This window comes from Zalophus californianus, chromosome 2, assembly GCF_009762305.2.
Source record: "Zalophus californianus isolate mZalCal1 chromosome 2, mZalCal1.pri.v2, whole genome shotgun sequence".
In the NCBI taxonomy this organism is placed as follows: domain Eukaryota; kingdom Metazoa; phylum Chordata; class Mammalia; order Carnivora; family Otariidae; genus Zalophus; species Zalophus californianus.
In genome coordinates, this window is record NC_045596.1 from 151,061,743 (window position 1) to 151,082,539 (window position 20,797).

General features: G+C 43.0%; 1 protein-coding gene across 5 annotated transcripts in view; it reads right to left on the reverse strand.

Moving 5' to 3' along the window:
- The window catches only part of PRSS55 (serine protease 55), a 55,176-nt gene extending 38,907 nt beyond the window's left edge, over positions 1-16,269 (reverse strand). For 2 of the 5 annotated variants that reach the window (XM_027599139.1, XM_027599140.2), the window contains exons 1-5: positions 16,134-16,269; positions 12,987-13,179; positions 11,393-11,643; positions 9,859-10,001; positions 1,405-1,554 (exon numbers count right to left, since the gene is read on the reverse strand). In XM_027599139.1, coding sequence (XP_027454940.1) covers positions 1,405-1,554; positions 9,859-10,001; positions 11,393-11,643; positions 12,987-13,179; positions 16,134-16,188 — 792 coding nt within the window. In that variant the 5' untranslated portion in view covers positions 16,189-16,269. Of the gene's footprint in view, positions 1-831; positions 886-1,120; positions 1,555-8,159; positions 8,529-9,858; positions 10,002-11,392; positions 11,644-12,986; positions 13,180-16,133 lie in introns of those variants that run through there. The other 3 variants (XM_027599138.1, XR_003520829.1, XM_027599136.1) reach the window with 3 other exon arrangements.
- Positions 16,270-20,797: the final 4,528 nt, after the last annotated feature.

Here is a 20,797-nt window from a genome sequence, read left to right on the forward strand (position 1 = left end):
TGTTTCAGTCTCTCTGAGGAGACTTCTGGGTCCTGCCAGCCCATGAAGATGGCCCCCTCTGTACTCTGCAGGATTCCTGGGTCCCACCCTCTAGCACTCAATTGGAAGGGTCAGGTGTGGGACATATCACTGTCTGCCAAGAAAATTCCTGCCTTCTGCTAAATCCTCCAGCATCTGACACTGTGAGCTGTCAATATAAGACCAAATTACTGAGTGTTGCCATTGCCATATGCCTCTCTTCTCTGGCTTCAGTCTCCATTGGATTTCCTGGGCCACACCTAAGATGCAATGGCAATTTAGGAAATGCAAAACTTTAAATGGAAGCTTGGACTTTTCCCACGACCTACAGCATGGCTGATATGTTTTCAGAAGGAGATTGTGAGACAAAACATTTCCTAGTTCTCTTTTCCCCTACTCTACCCTTGCTCCCCCAGTGGTCCTGAAGCAGCAATTTCTGGACATACTTTCTTCAGAAGTTCCTGGGAGCCTGGGATTTGGCTACCTTGGAGGCCAGCCAACCAGAATGTCCACCATCAAAGGACATCTTCAGTACACAGTCCCCTTTTCCTGTTCACAGCACTTTTATTTCTGTGTGGGGCACTACCTGCACCCATTATCAGTACACATAGTTTTAAATGGCTGGCCCTTTGCTGGCTCCTGGAGTGGACTTGTAATTTGAATCTCACCTAGAAGAATGTCACAGTGATTGGAGCAGCAATGGGCTGTGGGCTTATGAGTCATGAGAATTAGACCACAGACTTTTGCTGGAATTACCAGGAAGAAGGCTCTCTCTTTTTACCAAGGCTATTAAACTGGTAGGATGCAAACTGGAGGTGCTGGTAGTCATTATGGCCACCACTTGGAAGCCCTTTTTGAGGGTGATAGCTATAAAAAAAATAGTCCCTGTCAACATTTGTTGAGCCCCTAGATTCAGGCATGCCCGAAGCCAAATACCATTCATGGTGTTTTTCTGTTATGTACATCTACATCTATAAATAACTGTTTTTGGCTTTAGATGATTTGAGATAGATAACTCACTTGCAATGGAAAGAGTCCTGACTAATGGAGGGACCCAAAGCCTAGCCCCCAAGCCAGGGCTCCAGCCTGCCTTTCTGGTCCTACTATCTATTGTCACCTTCAGTTCCTGGCTCTTAGATCTAATCTGTAGCCAGCCTGTCTGCTAGTAGTACATTTTCACACACCTTCATTGGCTAAGAAATAGCATCTGCTTTATTATCAGGAGAAAATGGCCCTGAATAGCATGATGGACAGAAGCGAAATCAGGATCCAGAATCTGGGACTTCCTGGCTCTGGAAATTCTGCAGCATGGGACCTCACTTGTTTCCTATTGGGAGGAGCTCTCATTTCCTCAGCATTAAAGGGCCTTCCCTCTACCTCAGTCACCTTCTTAATCCAGAGGCTGTAATTTTCTAACAAGGTGTATATTCCTGGCATGTTCTTCTGTCCACAGCTCTTGCCCCAGCTGATGATGCCCACCTGGTACCAGGTCTTGTCAGATTCTGTGGTGCAGACCAGAGGCCCTCCACTGTCACCCTGTGGGCAGATAACAAAGTTCAATAGTGAGTCCCATTCCAGACTGTTCATTTGAGGCAAAGCATATCTCACTAACTGAGACAAGGCACTGATCTCCCCTGCTCCAGGCTGCCAAAGGAAATGTTGTCATTGCTGGGCAATGCCCACCCCTCTCCTGGGTCCACAGGAGCAGTGTGTCGCTGTCAGGCTGGCTCTGGGAGTTATAGACAGTGGAGAAGATGAAACTGAAGACGGAGGAGAGAGAGAGAGAGAGAGAACTGGTGAGAAAATCACTGCATGTAGCATAGTGAGAGAGGAGCTGGAGGCTGGAGTAAATACTGCATAGACCAAGAGGAGTGGGAGCTAGTTTTGTGGGCCTTATCAAATCAGAAGCTCTGGGAAGGGCTGTAAAAGAAAAGAATGAAAGCAGGATATGAGAAATATTGTTAGAGTTGTGGATATGCTTTGAGTCTCCTTTCGTGTTCTTCCAGGGAGATGAAGGAGAATGATGTTCCTTTTTAATTCTTTGGTGTGGGTGTCTGCAGGACACAGCGAGCTAAAGCTTTTCTGAATGCATGACCCATCTGGGGTGGAATCACATGGGCCTATGACTCACATGGTTCTATATACAGAAAATGTATACCAAGTCCCTACCATGTACCACACATATATATGACTTCCTTCTACCCATTTTAACACATGTAAAATGAGGCTTAAGGAGGCTTAAAAGTTGATCAGGGCTACACAGTAGCCCAGCCAAAGCTAGAACCAGGAATTCCTGATGCTAAATCAGTTGGCTATCAGGCTTCGTCCTTGGAAGAAAGTCCCCCTGAGGCATGCTGTCATCAGCCCTGGGTCCTTAACCGTCCGAGGCTAAACCCTCCTTTGAGGCAATGTTTGCTTTTTCTTTCCAAAAGGAAGAAAAAAAATTAAGTTTATGGATAAAAGGACATATATTTACAGATGTCCTTCTTGGTCCCAGCAGTCCATGAGAAGAATCTCTATTTCCTAAATAAACAAGCAATGTTTGTAATACATTAGGGTTAAATAACAATATTAATACATTTCCAGGGCATTTACTACATAACATTTACCCTGGGCTGAGTTATTTATATATTCTTAAAATTTCACCTGCCAACAGTCTTGGCAAGTACTTGGTATTATTTCCATTTGAACTATGTGGAAACTGAGGCTTAGAAGAGGTACTTGCCCAGGGACAACGGTTCTCTCCCTGTTGTATAAGAAAATAACAAATAGTCAAGGCAACAGATTAATAAGGTTTTTAATAACATTTATCCCTTCATAAAATGAAGAAAGTTATAAAAACAAAATTTATGGAAGGAGTTATTGAAGTGGTAATCCTGTTGATTTTGTTCTTGCCCAATGACTAAAACAAAACTAGTACAAAGAAAAACACCCACAAATCCAGACAAGTGTTAGAGGCAACATTTTATACTGGAAAGGGCAATTTTGTTTTTGGCCCACATTTACTGTGTGTCCTTGAGCCCTGACCTCTTTGTAATTCTGCTCTGTATATCCCTCTGCTTGGTGATGCGTCCCTCAGTCAACCCAAACTCCACTTGAACACATTTCTTCATTTTCTCCCCCCTACACTTTATCTCTATTATCCACACCCTATGACTTTGGAACTAGTCCTCATCATTTATATCCAAAGTCATCCCTGGTTCAGATCTTCATCATTTTTATGTCCTCATCTTGGTCCCTCTACTTCCTGTCTGATTCCCCTCCAATCTGTCCCCCGTCCCACACACTCTTCCTGTCAAATTCCTATTTACCCTTCAAACTAAATGTTTTGAAGTATACCCCGACAGACCTTTCCCTCAATAGAATCAATTTATTCCCCGCTTTGTACCCCTCCCTTATTGTGTTCATACAGAAGTATGATCAAACACAGTTGATCCTCTTTGTTTATATTTTTATCTCTTCCACTAAAGCATGAGGTCTTGTATCCCAAAGGCCTGATGATTAGTTTTTCCTCAGTGAAGATTTGCTAAATGGGAGTGATCAAACCTCTCTGACCTTCAGTTGTGGAATTATAAAATGGGAATCAAAAGACCTACCTCATAGCCAAACTGTGGAAAGAGCCGAGATGCCCTTTAAAAGTATGATTTTATTTTTAAACCCTAGGGGACTGTCTGCCTAGTTTATCTGTTTTAAAGTGATGATAATATTGTATAATTTCAGAAAAATTTCCTTGACTGCATCACTGTCAACTTATTGTTAACAATAAAAAGCTGTCTAAGCAGAGGGCAAAGCTTTTCACTTCACAATTATAAAAACAAGGCCTAAGATGATAACCACACATTCATTTATAATACTCTTAAGTAATAGACATTTAATTTTAGAAGCCTTCACTAAAGTACATTTTGATGGGAGAGGTATTGAAGCAAAACTCCTAGACTCTAGGTGGTAGATCCAGCCACTGAAGCAAGGGGTACAGAAAATACCATCAAAGACAACATTTGATTATTTCGAATTTTGTCATAATTGTCTTTGGCCATTTGAATGTGGGATGGTGTTAAATCAAAGAGATTGAAATGGTCCAGTGGGAGTGCCCATGGGGCCTGATTCTTATGTTGGGTGAGCGGTAGGAGTGACAGCAAGTCTTCCATGCCTGGCACACAACCTCCCTAGGTGATCTTGCTCTGTCCACCTCTCCAGTCTCATTTCTTATTACTTCTGGCTTCCGAAATACTGGAAATTCCCTGAGCGCATGATGCTGTTTCAAGCCTTTGTGATTTTTCTCACATTCTCTCCAACTGCGCTCTCTTTCCAATCTTATCTATTAAATGTTGTTTCCCCTTTTCTATTGATATTGGAGGCCTTTGCCTCCTGCTTCAGGATGTAATGGTTGCTCCCTGAGTCTGTGGTATGGCTAGGATCTGAGATCTTTCTGTAACTGCTATTATTGGGAAGCTTCATCTTCTCTTCCTTATTTAATTTTGATATAACTGTAGCTGTACAATGCAGTTACTATAATGTTGTAGTTGTATAATGCAGTTGTAAGAAATATATGTTATAATGTTATAATGCAGTTGTAAGAAGTAATACAAAGGGATCCCATGTTCCCTCCAATAATAACATCTTTATATGTTTCTTCCAATAATAACATCTTGCAAAACTATTGTACGATAGCACAACCAGGATGTTGGTGTGGATACAGGGATCCCTCATGTTGCCCTTTTTGTCCTGCCTCTACTTCCCTCCTCCCTGCAACGCTTCCTTAATCCCTGGCAACCACAAATCTGTTATCCATGTCTATAATTTTGTCATTTCTAGAATGTTATGTAAATGGAATCATTCAGTGTGGGACCTCTGGGGATTGGCTTGTTTCGCACAGTGTAAGTCTCAGGAGATCCATCCACATTGGTGCATGTATCAGTTTGTTTTTGTCATAGCTGAGTGATATTGCATGGCCTTGATGTACCATAGTTTAACCATCCACATCTTCAAAGACAATTATTTTCAATTTTTGGCTATTATGAATGATATAAACACTCCTGGACAGATTTTAATGTGAACACAAGCCTTCATTTATCTCGACTAAGTGCCTAAGAGTGGCATTTGCTGGGTTGTATGGCAGGAGTGCGTTCTGTTTTTTAAGAAACTGTCAAACTGTTTTCCAGAGTGGTTGGACTATTTTAAATTTCCACTAGCGGTGCATGAGGGCTCTAGTTCCTCTGCATTTTTGTCAGCATTTGGTGGTGTCACTATTTTTTTTAGCCATTCTAAGAGGTATGGAGTGATAGCTCATTGCAGTTTTAATCTGCATTTGCTTAATGGCCAATGATGTTGAACTTCTCTTCATGTTCTTATTTGCCATCTGTATATCTTGTTTAGTGAAATGTCTGTCCATGTCTTTTGCCCGTTTTCTAACTGGATAGTTTTTTTCTACTGTTGAGTTTGAGAGTTCTTTATATAGTATAAGTAATTCCTTTGTTGGATATCATCTCCCAATCTGTAGCTTTGTTTTCATCCTCTTGTAACAACACTCCAACCAGCCTTAAGGGTTGACTTGCTCCAAGTTAACACACTCCTTGCTTGCTGACCTAAGTCCCCTGATCTATAACAGAATAAATTTACTTTCTTTGAGATTTGCAGACCATGCGCCTTGAGGAGTGAAGGACCAGAACTTTCCTAGGCCACAGAAGCCAGCAAGTCTGTCTGAAACCTCCTAGCTTTCTGATTAGCTAACAATTTTTTTGCAAAATGGTTATTTTGTTTACTTTTTTTTTTTTTTTTGGTCACACAAATGATTTTGCTGTCCTCCCTCCCTTCATGCATATGTAGACCTGGCCCTCCTTTGCAGAAAGAACAGCATACTCCCAGTACCAGATCCCCTTGCATTAGAATAATGCTTATAGCTATCATCAGCAAGTCTGCATGTTATCAAGAAATGTGGCTGCCACTGCACTTCCTTTGCTGATTAACCATCCTAAACCCCTTTAAAAGCCCCTGGGCCAGGCAGAAATCTCAGAGTTGGCTTTTGGTCAAAAGTCCATCTTCTCCCTGGGTTGCTGGCCTCCTGATTAGAGCTCAAATTTCTTTCCAATCAAAAACTCATCTCTTTTCTTCTTTTTTTTTCTTTATGTGGTATATACCACATATATATGTGGTATATATATATATATATATATATATATATATATATATATATATACACACACACACACACACACACAATGGAATATTATGCAGCCATCAAAAGGAATGAAATCTTGCCATTTGCAACGTGGATGGAACTGGAGGGTATTATGCTGAGCGAAATAAGTCAATCAGAGAAAGACATGTATCATATGACCTCACTGATATGAGGAGGAAACAAACTGAGGGTTGCTGGAGTGGTGTGGGGTGGGAGGGATGGGGTGGCTGGGTGATACACATTGGGGAGGGTATGTGCTATGGTGAGCGCTGTGAATTGTGCAAGACTATTGAATTACAGACCTGTACCTCTGAAACAAATAATACATTATATGTTAAAAAAAAAAAAAAGATGGCAGGAAGGGAAGAATGAAGGAGGGGAAATCGGAGGGGGAGATGAACCATGAGAGACTGTGGACTCTGAGAAACAAACTGAAGGTTCTAGAGGGGAGGGGGTGGGGGGATGGGTTAGCCTGGTGATGGGTATTAAAGAGGGCACGTACTGAATGGATCACTGGTATTATACACAAACAATGAATCATGGAACACTACATCAAAAACTAATGATGTAATATATGGTGATTAACATAACAATAAAAAATTAAAAAAATAAAAAATAAAAAATAAAAATAAAAATAAAAAAAGAAAGAAAGAAAGAAATGCTAGCAAAGATACCTTGAGTTTTTTAATAGCTCAATTATCAGAAGAGTCATATGGGCTCATAATAGGATATTTTTGATCGAAAGGAACAGACAGTACCACCCAAATTGGCCTTTTTGAAAAAGGAAATGTAATGATATAATTAACTAGAATTATCCAAAGATAGGACATATTCCTGTGTTGGTTGCTTTAGAGGTGCACTGTCCGCATTTGGCTATTGAGCACTTAAAATGTGGCTAGTGACAATTGAGGTATGTTTTAAATGTGTAATATTCACCGGACTTCAGAGACCTTGTACCAGAAAAGTAAAATATCATTAACAATCTTATATTATTACATATTGAGATTATATTTTTAATAAACTAAGTTAAGACATGTTATTTAAAAAAAAAAAAAAACTAATGATGTAATGTATGGTGATTAACATAACATAAACAAAAATTTTTTAAAAAGTGCTAAAATATAAAAAAAGTAAAAATTTGAAAAAAAATAAAATAAAATCTTTTATTTTAAAAAAACCTCATCTCTTGAGTGATGGCCTTTCAAGTGACTGGGAGCTGAACTTGGATTTGGTAACACTCTTAATGGGGTCTTTCACAGGGCAAAAGTGTTTAATTTTGATGAGGTCCAATTTATCAATTTTTCCTTTTATGAGTTTTGTCCTTGATGTTACTCTATGTCTCAAGGATTTCCTGTGTTTTTTACTAAAATTTTTATGGTTTTACATTTAAGTTCATGATACATTTTGAGTTGTTTTTTCTTTAAAAATTTTATTTATTTGAGAGAGAGAAAGCATGAGCAGGGGGGAGGGACAGAGGGAGAGGGAGAAGCAGACTCCCCACTGAGCGGGGAGCCCATTGCAGTGCTCCATCCCAGGACCCTGAGATCATGACCTGAGCCAAAGTCTGATGCTTAACCGACTGAGCCACCCAGGCACCACTTAAGTTTTAATTGAACTTATTCTAAGAATTAATGGTTCTCAATTTTAAAAAAAGATTCTTTACTCTGATTTTTGGCTTTATTTTTCCTTATTTTCCTTATCCTATGTTTATCAATAAATTAAATCCAACTCTCTATTCTAGCTATGACAGATCCTGCCTGGAGTATTGCCTTAGGTATTAGGTTACAAGACTGGTTCTCATTTAAATCTTCAATTTTAACAGATTTCTTTGAAATTGGAGTGGGGGGTGGGGGATAGCAACTCTTTGCCACTGGACTGGGGTGGAAGCCCCGATTCTCCACTCAGGCTAGTGATGACACCTAGGGGAAGAGCAGGCATGCTCAGTTATACCTGGGTGGCCTACCTGAGTGGGGTGGAAGCCCCAGTTCCTCAGGTGGCTTCCAGTGACATAAAGGGGGGCAGAAGATGGCTGGTTACTACTAGATGGTAGTTAAAGTCCTGGTTCTCCATATAACTTCTTCTGTAACCACTATGGTGGGCAGTGGAAGGAAGTCGAGGTTGTCCACTTGACCTTGGTTGATGGGGTTGGAGGGCCATCAATTTTTTTCCTGTTGTTTTGTTGGAATACAATGTTTAATGTTTATTGTCAAAAAGTTTCTGGCTTCCTATGTTGCTCCTTTCTTAGTCCAAAGAGAGGGAAGTGTTTCTTGTTTTGTTAGTTTTCATCTGTGCTCATTGGCATTCTGGGTTGCAGGCTTGTCTAGCAACCAATCTGGGATATAAAAAAAGAAAACCCAAGAAACTCACTGCTGGGTCCTTTCTTAAGCATTGGGATATCCAGTCAGTCCATCTCTACCTTTCAGAGCCTTTATTTTTATTTTACAATATAATGTATAGTACTTTTAGCTGTACTTAGTGGGAGGGATTGGGGGAACTATGTTTACTCCATCCTGTCTAGAACCAGAAGTTCCAATTCTCTTTTTTGTTTTGTAATGTTTTAAATGGTCCAAAATGTGAAGAAAACACAAGGTTAATGTGACATTTGATATTATCTCTCTTTTTGGTCCTCACAATATTCACCACATGAGAGACTCCTTCTAAACAGTGTCATTGTAAAAGAGTCCATTCTTTCTTACCTCAGAGCCCTTTCTCCATTCTCTTCTCCCTCATTTCCTCAACCCCTATCCCAACAACTCTCTTCCAAGACCTTATCTCACAGCCTAGCAGGGAAAACTACCATCTCCTAACATTAAACAATAGTAGATAATTCTGTAGATAGATACTTTCCCCTTCCGTGAGACAGCTTTTTCATTACTCTACAGGATATTCAACATCTGCATTCATAGTTTTTTAACCAGTGACCAGATCCATTGCCCAGCAAATGAGTAGGACTAAGTGGACTCATCAAGGTGATAATGAACAGAGCATCTCCCAAGACAAAGAGAGCATTCTTAGGTTTTAAAGACAACACCCGTCATTCATCCTTAGAGCCACAGGAAGCTAATTTCTGAGGGGGTTTTTTCCTATTTTTTTCTAGCATCAATCAAAAATGTTTTTCTTTTTAAAATTGTTGTGCTAATTTTATTAAAAACTAAGATTCCAGTCTTTAGTTCAGTGAAATCCACATGTATTTTCCATAATATTGTAAGTCTTTACTCAACTGCCTGCCCAGGAGATTGTAGACTCCTTTAGGTGAGAAACTATGTTTCATTCATGGTTGGATTCCCAAGGCTTAATGTGCTCAACAGTGAATTAATGAAATAAAATGATTCCTTGTATGAATCTCAAATCCTGCTTGGCTTTTTGTTTTTTAAGAAGTCCAAGAAATGGAAAAAACTTGGAGCCCTATTTATATCTAGAGAAGAGTAGAAATATTTATGCAGAGTTGCTACATACTGACTCATGGGCATGCACTGACATTCCAAGGACCTGACAATGAGTGCTCCCCCAATTCATGTCCCCATTCCCATGGTGGAGCCCTGAATCCCACACATTTTCCAGACTCTTACTGTCTATTCTCAGTGAAGAGAAGATACCCTTGCATTGGTAGCCCTGAGGTGATAGGAGCCTATAGGGTGAGGGTGGGGATACCCCTCAGTTACCTGGCAAGCATCAAAACTCTCATTCTCATATCCAGCACACAGCATATTCTTGGTAAGTTTTGGAAATGCCTTTGAACATTTCTCCCAATCCATGATGATCATTGGCACTTTCATCAGATCAGTTTTCATAGAGTTTTTGTCATCTAGTCCACAGAAAAAGCACATTAGAAAAGTCACTAGATAGCAGTCTCAGTGCTGATAATGCAACTAGATCACTCTGTGTATCCCTGCGTCCCACCAGCCCGTTGTCTACCTTTCTTCATATCCTCCACTTTCCACTTCCTTCCAGTAATCCCATGCTATTCACTCATTCTACCATCCCAGTCTTTTCTAAACAATTCCCCACCTACTTGAATTATTCCTCTTATTCAAAATCATAATCCTGCTTCCAAGCAGGCTTTCTATTTAACTCCAACCAGCCCTACAGAATTGACTTCTTGGAACTGGCTATTGATCATTCATTTCTCAACATAAGCTTGCCTCTTCAGCATGTATACCTATTGCTACTTTTTAGTGAGTATGACACTTCCCCAACACAGGGTTGCTGAGAGTAGGTTTGTGCTCCTAGGGAAAAAGCTTTCAGGTCCTCCAGGCAAGGGTAGGTTGGCTAAAAGTCTTTATAGGGGATTTGCTAAAGCCCTTTCTGGACTGCCAGCTTCCAGGATTTTGTCTGAACTTCTTTCTATTTCATTAACTCAGATCACACAGTTTTCCAAATTCTTCTCCTTATTGAGTAGTTTTAATCTTATAGGTACCCATCTGCCTCTTCCTCACTTCTAACTATCCAGTAGTAACCCAGAAAGTGTTACTCTAGTTGTCCTCTAGTTATTAAACTCTTGAAATACCTACCATCCAGACCCCAGCTGGTTGCAAAGCTCCCCATGGACCTAGAGTCTTGTTCAGGCCTGAGACAGTGCTGTTCCCATCCCTTCCCCTATCTATTTTCTTTGGGGATAGTCCAATGGGGCTTTCATAATCCCTTTTTGCCCTAGTACAGCTCTTCCTTTCTTGGCCAAGTAACAATGTAACAACAAGTAACAACACATTCATTTCTAAGAATGGCTGGGCAAGACTCCAGGACCATCAAAAGTCTAGGCTGGGACAGGTATCTTGAATGCCTGTAGGAACCAGGTGGGAAACATTAATGTGTAAATCAAAGGAGATGCAAGAGAATAAAGAGTATGGGGGCCCCTGGCAAACTGGAGAGTTTAAATCCAGTTAAACAAACAAACAAGACTGCTCTGTGCTGGCTGAATATGACCACACCTGGCAACTGGCTTGGCGACTGGCATCTCAACTTGGGGCCTTGAGGAGATGCTTCTTTGGCACTGGGAAGGGGCTGAGATTTGGCCTCTGTGAGCCTCAGGTATGCAGGGATTTGTTCCAATGCAAGTCTTTTTCTCCTTCCTCCTTCCTTAACCATCTCTCCTTTCATGCTCCTGCCCACATCTTAAGATTTACTGGCCCATCCTCAGATGCCCGTGATGTGGCTCCTCCCCCAGCAGCTCTCAGGAGATGCTGAACAGTCACGTACCACTGCTGGTCTGACCCCATCCTGCCACCCAGCAGTTGTGCCACATGGAGGGGCTGGGCTTTCTGGGCATGCAGATGGGCTCTGTCAGTCCATTGAATGTGATGGGTGAGTCCAACAGCAGCAAGGCAATATCATTGTCCATGTTGTGTCTTTGAAAGTCCTTGTGAAGAACTATTCTGGTAACACCCTTTATTTCCACAGATGAGCTTCTTAAGTCATTGCTTCCCAGCACAACACTCAAGTCCGTTGGACTGGTGGCATAGAACCAGAGAGGGGGAAGTGGGAGGAGAAGAGAAGTCATGAAGCACACAGAATTTAATTTGCCCAAAAAACCTAAATCCCATATAGTTCTAGGGGCCGTTAAGATTTGTCCTACTGGGCCTGTTGCTCAGAAGATGTAAGAATTTGAAAAAGATAAAGGGAAGTGAAACAGCAGGAGCGGCAGACTACAGCTAAGTTGCTGCTCCAGCACAGGTCTAGAGATATGAGATACTCCTGTCTAATGTTACAGAGAAAATACTTAGCTTTGGGGACTCCAAAGAATACACAGGAGACCACTTGGCATAGATCAAACTTGCTTCAGATAGTAAGGTATTATTACATTGATTTGTCTACAAACAACTTAGAGACCCAGGCTCAGTATTTAATCTAGACCTACCACTGATAAGCAGAAAGAATCTTTAATAATAATTTAGGCATTTCCTCCAGGCAGAATGGCCAGAAACTTCCCAATAGCCAATCCTTAAGTATATCATGGAAGTATATGCAACAAGTTTCCTTGGTTATGCCATGGTGAAACTTTCCCCTGTTTTTTATTAACTTTTAAAAGTCAGCCTTTCTGTGTATCTTCAAACTTTCTTGAGGTGGTGTAGCAGGTATAGCAGAAAGCATAAGCACTGTAGCCAGGATTTAAATCTTATTTCTGTTTACTATGTGTGCACTGTGGGCGAGTCACCCAGCCTTATTGGGCCTGTTTCCCTTTCTATAAAAATAGGGCTGTTCATTCTACTTGCCTCAGAGGGTTATTGTAAGATTGAATGAGTTAAAATGGGGTTATTCATCTACCTTCTTCAGGGTTGATGTCTGAATGAATAAGTTAATGCAGGTAATTTCTTAGCAGGTAACTAATTCATGACTAGTAACCAGTAAATTCTAGATTTACATCCAGTATCCTAGCGTGCAGAGAAAACTCTCCAAGGAGCAAGTAAATAGGGTGTCAGATAGCCCAGGATCCCAGACTTCCAGAATTAGCAGAATTTCCTTCTAGAAGGACTTACATGTCCTAGAAGAGGTGGGTGGACCAAGGCTTTGGCTCCACCAAACCATGAATATTCCTGAAGAGGACAGTGTGTAACCTCAGGGAAACCATAGTTATTGGTCCTGGGTGACAATGAGGAGAGCAGAGCAGATGCCATCTTCAGGTTCACTGCCTCCTCCTCCCTGGGGCTGGAAGGGTTGGGTGGTAGTCATTCCTGTCTGACTCAGGACTGACCAGGTCTAGGATTTCCCTTAGCAATCAAGTTTTGCTGAGTGTTCGGGGTGCCTGGGGATGAACACAGTCAGAAGCAACAGGGACGGGCTCTTGGATACTTACAGTAGCTCTTCAAAAACTACACAGTGAAGAGCAGTGATAATCCACCACTTGTTGATGATTGAGCCGCCACAGAAATGTTCATTTCTTGCCTGAATACTCACCTGCCACGGGAACTCACCCACCTCAGCCTCCATCCCCCCTATGATTCTGGAATACTGAACTCTTCCATCAAAAATTGGTCTTTTACCACATTCTGGTAGAATGAAAGAGAAAAAAAACAGGAAAAGATGCAACACAGTCAATATCCATGGAGGCTTATAAGTAGTTATCATTATACCCATTCTAGAGATGAGGAAATTGAGGCTGGCCCAATGAAGCACCTCTAGGAATATGAGAAAGGCAACAGTTGCTTTATTTTGTTGCACAGAGTCTGGGACATGGGTCAGAAGTGTTGGCTCTGTCCCCTCTCCAGCGTTGTGATCTCAAACAAGTCACTTCACTGAGCTTGTTTCTGCTCTAGTCTAAGAGAAATCAGAGGAAAATACGTGTCCAGAGCCATCTCTGGAGTGTTAGGCAGAATAATGCCCCCGCCCCCAATAGATGTCCATGTCCTAATGGACCATGCCCTGGAACTTATGACTACACTACCTTTCAGGGAAAGGGGGACTTGAGAGATGGAATTAAATTTGCTAATCTGCTGCCCTTAAAATGGGGAGATTATCCTGAATAATGTGAGTGGGCCCAGTGTGGTTACAAGGGTCCTTAACATGGTGGAAGGAAGCAGGAGATATGACTATGGTAGAAAGGTATGCAGAGATGCATGCTGCTGGCTTTGAAGATGGTGGGGCTATCAGCCAAGCAATACAGATGACCTGTAGAAGCTAGAAAAGGCAAGGCAAAAGATTCTCCCCTAAAGCCTCAGATCAGGAACAAAGTCCTGCTGACAGCTTGATCTTTGCTCAGTGAGACCTGTGCTGAATTCTATCCTACAGAAATGTAAGATGAGAAATGGGTGTTGTTTAAGTTTGTGGTGGTTTGTTATAGCAGCCATAGGAAACACACATGCAGGAAACCAGAAAGGTGGCCCAGAAAGGGCATGGACCTCCTGCAAGCCTTGAGCCTGAGCCCTTCTAGGTTAGAACATTCTATTCCAGGCAGAGCAGCTCCATGTCCTGAGACGCTGAGAGCAAAGGCTGTGGCTGCTCGTGCAGAGAAGAGAAATTCACCTCTGGACAGAGTACGGGTCCAACGCCTTGCCCCCAGGAGGAGGAGCCACTCCATTTATGGTGGTTGACTTAACTGTCACCTTGTGTTCCGGGACAAGGAATGAGTTTGACTCTAAGGAGCCTAAGGTCTCCTCTTGTCTCTTTCTTGATGCCACTTTTCCAACTTTTCACTTACTAAAGGTTTTGAGGATTTTGTAGTGTGGGTTGGAGTGACCCAGTAGTGGTCATGCTTTGCTTAAAAAAAAAAAAAAAAACTAGAGTGAAAATTTAGCAATTTGTGTCAAAGGCCTTCAGCTGTCAGTAATCTATAAAGGCTCTTTTCAGAACCTTCGGATCTGTACTTCCTCTTTTATTTACCAAACACAGAGTGCTTACTATGTGTCATGCATTGTTACAAACATTCTACAAAGACCAGTTTACTTAATTTTCATAATAACGCTATGAGGTCAGGATAAAAAATCATATATGAATGTATGGGTTCAATCATGTTAACAAGCTGGCCTGATGCGTGTGGGAGGAAATGTGTCATGATACTAAGAGTGATAATGAGCTTGAAGCTTGATCAAATGATGGATGACTGCTATGGGTACCAATCGTGTGACATCTCTGAGAAGCAGAATATGGCATTTGCTAAGAGGGTGGGCTCTGGGGTCCCACAGCCCAAATCCAAATCCTGGCTCTGTTGCTTACTGCCTGAATGATTTCAGTAAGCATTGGGGAAAACCACTTATCCTTGCTTACCCTCCCTTTCTTCATTCCTAAAATGGACCTACCCTATAAAACAGATGTTTCACAGATTAAATGAGATAATGGGCACTGAGGTGTCCAACACAGTGCTCAGCACAGAGTAAATCCTCAAGCCACATTAGCTGTCAGAATTTCTTATATCATCTTGGACCAAAGGCTTCATGGGGCTGTCAGCTGGGCTCCATTCTCCACCTTTGTCCTGAGAACACCAGTGTAGAATCGTGTGGACTTGTCAATTAATACTAGAGCACAAAATCCCTAAGCAGTGATGGAGGCAATGCTGAAACGGGTGAGAATCCATGGCAATTGTAAACACTGGAGAGGGCTGCGTTCTGCTGATTCTCTCCCAACACCACACACCACCCCCGACTCACATTTCAGCCAACGCCCAGGCCAGAGTGAGGGAGGCCAGGTGAATAGGCTGTGTTCTTTTCATGGGGTAGTGTGCAGAAAGGGAAATGCAGGCCCTGGAGTCAGATGGGTACAAAATCCCAGCTCTTCTGCTTCCCCGCTGTGTGACTTGGGACAAATCTTCAACCTTCATAAGGCTCAGAGTTCCTCACGCATGCATGGGGCTGAGAGTGGAGACCCCACTGTGGTAGGATGGAAATTAAATGTGGGGAATTACCTGACCCATGAGAGCAGCTAAGTAACCCAGCTTCCCTATAACCTCAGCCACCACTTAGAGAGAGAACCCATCAGGGAACCAACTGTGAGGAGCTGCCCATTGAGAACAGAAGGCCCTGGACTTCTGCCTCTGTGCACACACATGCTTGTGCCCAGCTAGGCTTCTGCTCTACACCTGCAGTTCCCCGGACCTCTGTCATGCTCCTGACCCCCACGCTCTTCTTCCCCTGATTTGGAGGTCTGATGTTCAGCTCATTCTGGGCACTTGCTTTTAGGCACTCCATTACTCATTCAGAGATAAAGTTTAGAATTTCAAAACTGAAACTTAAGGTCAGACTGGTTGAACTTTGGACTGGGGAAGAGAGGAGAAGAAAGGGAAGTATTTTTGAGGGGGGTATGTGGGGAAACCTGAAGCTACTGCTCTTGTGCTCTTGTGAGCCAGCCTCTTACTGACCAATTAGCTAATTAATGAGCTCAATAACCACATCTCTCTCTTAGCCCTTAATGCTAACCCCTGACTGGATGAAAGTGATGTGAGCAGGGCCATTGTCATGCCCAGCCCCACCTGGGAGAGCTGCTCTGGCCACTGGGAGAGGAGCCTACATACCAACATGTACGCCCTTGGCTTCGGACGTGAGCAGCAGAATTGATAACAGGAGCATGGCCCTTGGCTTTGCTGTTGGCCTAGGAGGTGATGGAGGCCAGGGCTGAGGGAAATGATGCTGACAGAGCCTCCCTTCTTATAGCCAGTCCCTGGCTGACGATGTCACAATGGGCTGTGGCTTTGAGAACTTAGACAGGTCATACAGGCTTCTCTTCTTGCCATTTTGTTTCTAAGATGGTTGCTCAGAGGGACCGCATCCTTGATGGTATCTGGTCTCAACTTCCCTTCCCACTGATCTGGGCAGGACCCATCCCTCATTGAGTCCTTGATGGGCACCTTGCTTTTGGCCCTTGTCACTCCCACGTGTTTTATGGCTCAAATGCCTCCTCTTTCACAAGGCCTGTTATATCAGGGGTTCTCTGTGAATTTGTGCATTCACAAGGCCTTTCACAAGGCCTAAGGGAAGGGTTGTCAGGCTGGACCTATAGACTGGGGAGGAGATCCAGGAGCCCACTGCCACCCTACCCAGTACATTTGCCCTCATAGTTTCCTGCTCAGGCCTCTGATCTTGGGCTGTGGCATGAACCTCCCAGGCTGGATTCAGAGACCCTGGCTTCCCCTCATGCACAGCCCAGCAGGTGACAATCCTTGCAGCCACCACTTTCTGGGTTGATTAGACATGGCCCCCAAATCTCCGGATAGGCCCCTGTCTGTTCATAGATGGGAAGATCAGACTCAAAGGTGGAAATGCCTGGCCATGGCTTCTCCTTATGTCAGCAGCTCAGTCATGGGATTTGGACCTTACTATTTTTTCCCAGACTTTAAACACACTGACTTGGGTGGACTCTACCCAAGCCGCCTCAGTACTGCCTTCCTGGCCACTGGCCAGGCCCAGTGGTTGAAAGTGAATCACACTCATTTCAGTTCCCAAAGTGACCACAGTTAATTTTCCCAGAGTGTCTACTCTGCCCAGCCTAGCTCCCATGGTTTTCTTACCCACAGAAAAGGAATAATAGGGTCCACCAGTAAAGTCATTGTGAAGCTCAAAACAAGATTATGTTACTTGGGTAATGGCCCATTTTTACTATAACAAGGGTGTGGCTCCAGCTACTTCTTGAGAGGAGAAATTCCAGGACAGGTGACTTACTCCTTCTCTTATCCCATGGAGATAGCTGTTCCTCAGCACCCTGGGGTCCACTCTGAGGGTTGGACCAGGGCCTGTTAAGTGGTCATGGGACAGTGCGACCCCCACCTCTTCTGAATAATATGTAATCTGCCTCCTCAAACAGAGGAGGACTGATGAAGGGCTAACCCTTTTTTTCTTTACTGGAATATGGGTAAAAATACCAAAGCATACTGAGTGACCGGGCCCTAGTCTCACCACCAGCGAGCTCCGGGCTTTCCTTCTGCTCTTCCTTTAGACTCAGCTCTCTCCTCCCCTGGACCTGCTACTCCCACCCCTGCTGAATGCTGGTTGCTTTGCCCTTTGCTCAGGTTCTGGGGGTGGGGTGTGGCGGGGAGGAGGAGCCTGGGCCCTAGGTCTGATTCTGAGAAAGGAGGATGCCCGTTAATCTCACTTGTGGGGAGGCAGAGATAATGGGCAGACCCCCACACTAAACTGCTGCTCATTTTCTACAGAAGTATCTGGACAAAAGCACAGCTCTCCTCTAGGAAGATCCATTTCCTTCTGGGTCTAATATTCCTTCTGTTAATGCGACTGGGCCCTATTTCCTGTGAAATACTCACTCACTGCCCAGCATTATTATTATTTTTTAATTTTTATTTATTCATTTATTTTGTGTGTCAAGCTTCTTTACAATAACACCAGATTGCAAAATGCCTGAACCAATGGAGGGGAGAGATGGGTAGGGACAGAGCTACTGTGCACAGCCACACCTCCAGAGGGCGCCAATCCCATAGACTACAGCGGGCTCCGTCCCCCTGGAATTGGGCAAACATGGGGGCTCAGCTGTGAAGAGAAACTTCAGTGCTCTATAAGGAATCTAGAGAAATCCAAAAAGGAAAGAAGGCACATGATGACATAGGTTGCCCAGGGTCTGCTGATGCTTCAGAGGCCCCCAGGGTGGCATTATCATGGTGACTTTATTTACCACAGTCCTGACCAATAGATACCTAACTTTGCGGTGCAGCCTGGGGAGCTTGTTCAGTGCAGATTAAGGTTGCCAGATTTATCAAAGAAAAATACAGGATGCCCACTTAATTTTGAATTTCAGGTAAAGAACAACTATATTTCTAATATGTATGTACCCCTTGCAATGTTTGGAACATACATACACTAAATATATATATATATATATATATATATATGTATGTATATATATATATATATATATTCATTTTTTATCTGAATCCTAATGTATCTGGAGTTCTGTATTTTCTCTGGTAACCAGGGGGTGATTTCCAGGCTTCTCCCTTCAGATGCTGATCCAGTGGATTGGAGGGGAGGAGAGCCAGATCTAAGCATTTTAACAGCTGCTTCCAGATGATTCCAGTGGAGAGCATCCTGAACGACTTGGAGAAATGTCAGTCAGGCTTAGGATAGAGAGCTTCCTGGGGTCCCTGGGAAGCTGGTGCTGGAGTCTGACTCTACCTGGGAAATCTGGGGAGCAAGAGAGTGTCTGGCCAACCACTTAGGGTCTGGGACAGTACTGCTGTGGAGGGACTGCTGACCCTCCCCTTCCCCCCCCCCCCCACAGTTTCTGCAGTGTGGGCTGCACAGGGGAGAGAGCCAGTCAGGGATGTCTGAGGATCCACCCATAGGACTTCCCAGTGGGGGCAAGAGGACCCCAGAGGAAACAGGCTGGGGAGGTGTTACCAGGCTTGGGAGCTGCAGGAGAAAGAAGGCCAGCAGGGAACCACAGAAGAGCCCATGAAAACACCACCCTAAAAGTCAGCAGAAAATGACTTCTAGGCCCAGAGGTCAGGAAGCTGATGTTTGGGCTAGCTCACCTTTATCTGCACCCTCTCCCCAACTTTGATCTCTGCCAAGAGTGAAAGGGCAGCTCAAGGTGGGGGAAGATGAGCGGAACCAGAGGTGAAAAAAGGCCCCTGTCCCTAAATGGACCCAGACTGGGAGAGGGAGATTTAACAGAGTCAGATTTCAGCCTCTGGAGTATGACAAGGGTTTAGATATTCTAATGCCTACATGGAAACTGGGTTTGGGACTCAAGTGCCTGTAGGACTATTATCTCTGAACAACCAAAAGCTGTACCTGGAGCTTTTTTATCTGGGCAGGACGAATCATCCCTAGTGAATGGAGTTTAAAAAAATGGTGGGGGACACAAATAAAGCTGTGTCATGATCACAGTCCATGCATTGCACTTGTTCAAACACAGCAGTTGTATTACCCATTGCATTTTTCAGTGCCTTTACAGTTGGGAAAGGTCTGGCTAGAACTTCATGATTTCTCCATTTACAGCAGTTTGCTGAACATCAACTGTGGGGAACGTACTCATCCATACAAGCATGGGCAAGTCACCTAGCTCAGGGAGGCAAATGTCGGGTAGGACTGCCATGCTCCACCCACCACCACCTCCAGCCCCCAGCTCTCATGACAGATGCGGCCAATTGATCATAACTCCTTTCTGCTGAGCCAAGAAGTGGCCACAATATGGCCATTTAGGCAGCTGTTACCAGACGATCAGACAAAACCCATTGTTATTGTTGGACTATGACCTTATGGTTACAAGAACCTCACCAAGTAATGACGTAGCCAGAGAGTTCAGAGGATGCATCTGGTCTCCTCTCTGACTTTCCTGCAGAGGCTTGCTGCCCCTAAAACTTGTGTATCCATTTATATTGTACTGTATTATTTAGTAGGTGGTTTGCATGTTGTACTAGAGATGATTTCTGAAGTCGGACATACTTAGTTCCAAATCCTGCTTCCACTACTTCTATAAAGGATCATGGGCATGTTATTTCACCTCTCAGAGTTTTGCTTATTTCTACACAAGGTATAATAGGAGCTACCTTTTAGGGTTGACATGAGGCTCAGGCTGTGGTCACAATGCCTCTTAGTCACTTCTGACAACTATAACAAATTCAGTTGACCCTTGAACAACATGGGGGTTAGAGACACCGACCCCACTCCTTGCAGCTAAAATCCACATATAACTTTGACTCTCCAAAAACGTAACTACTAATAACCTGCTGTTCACTGAAAGCCTTACCAATAACATAAACAGTTGATTAATACATATTTTGTATGCTATATATGTTATACACTGTATTCTTACAATAAAATAAGCTAGAGAAAGAAAATGTTACTAAGAAAATCATAAGGAAGAGAAAACATATTTACAGTACTGTACTGTATTTATTAATACCATAAGTTTACATCATCTGTTTACAAGATGAATTGTCTGTCAGTGCTTACATCAACAGTCTTATATGATACAAAACACTGTAGGTATTATACATATTACTAGCACTAGTAAAAAATTAAAAGAGAAAGTGAAAAAGAAATTCATGTTTTTTACAGGTATAATGATATATGCATTGAAGCAGCAATATGATTGCTTTGTGGTAGCGTAGTGTAATTGATATGATTGCTTCATGGTATCCTCGCTTATACACTAATGAATGAATTGTAAAATTTTTATGGCATGTAGTATTACATATTCACAATACAGTATTAGTAACATTGT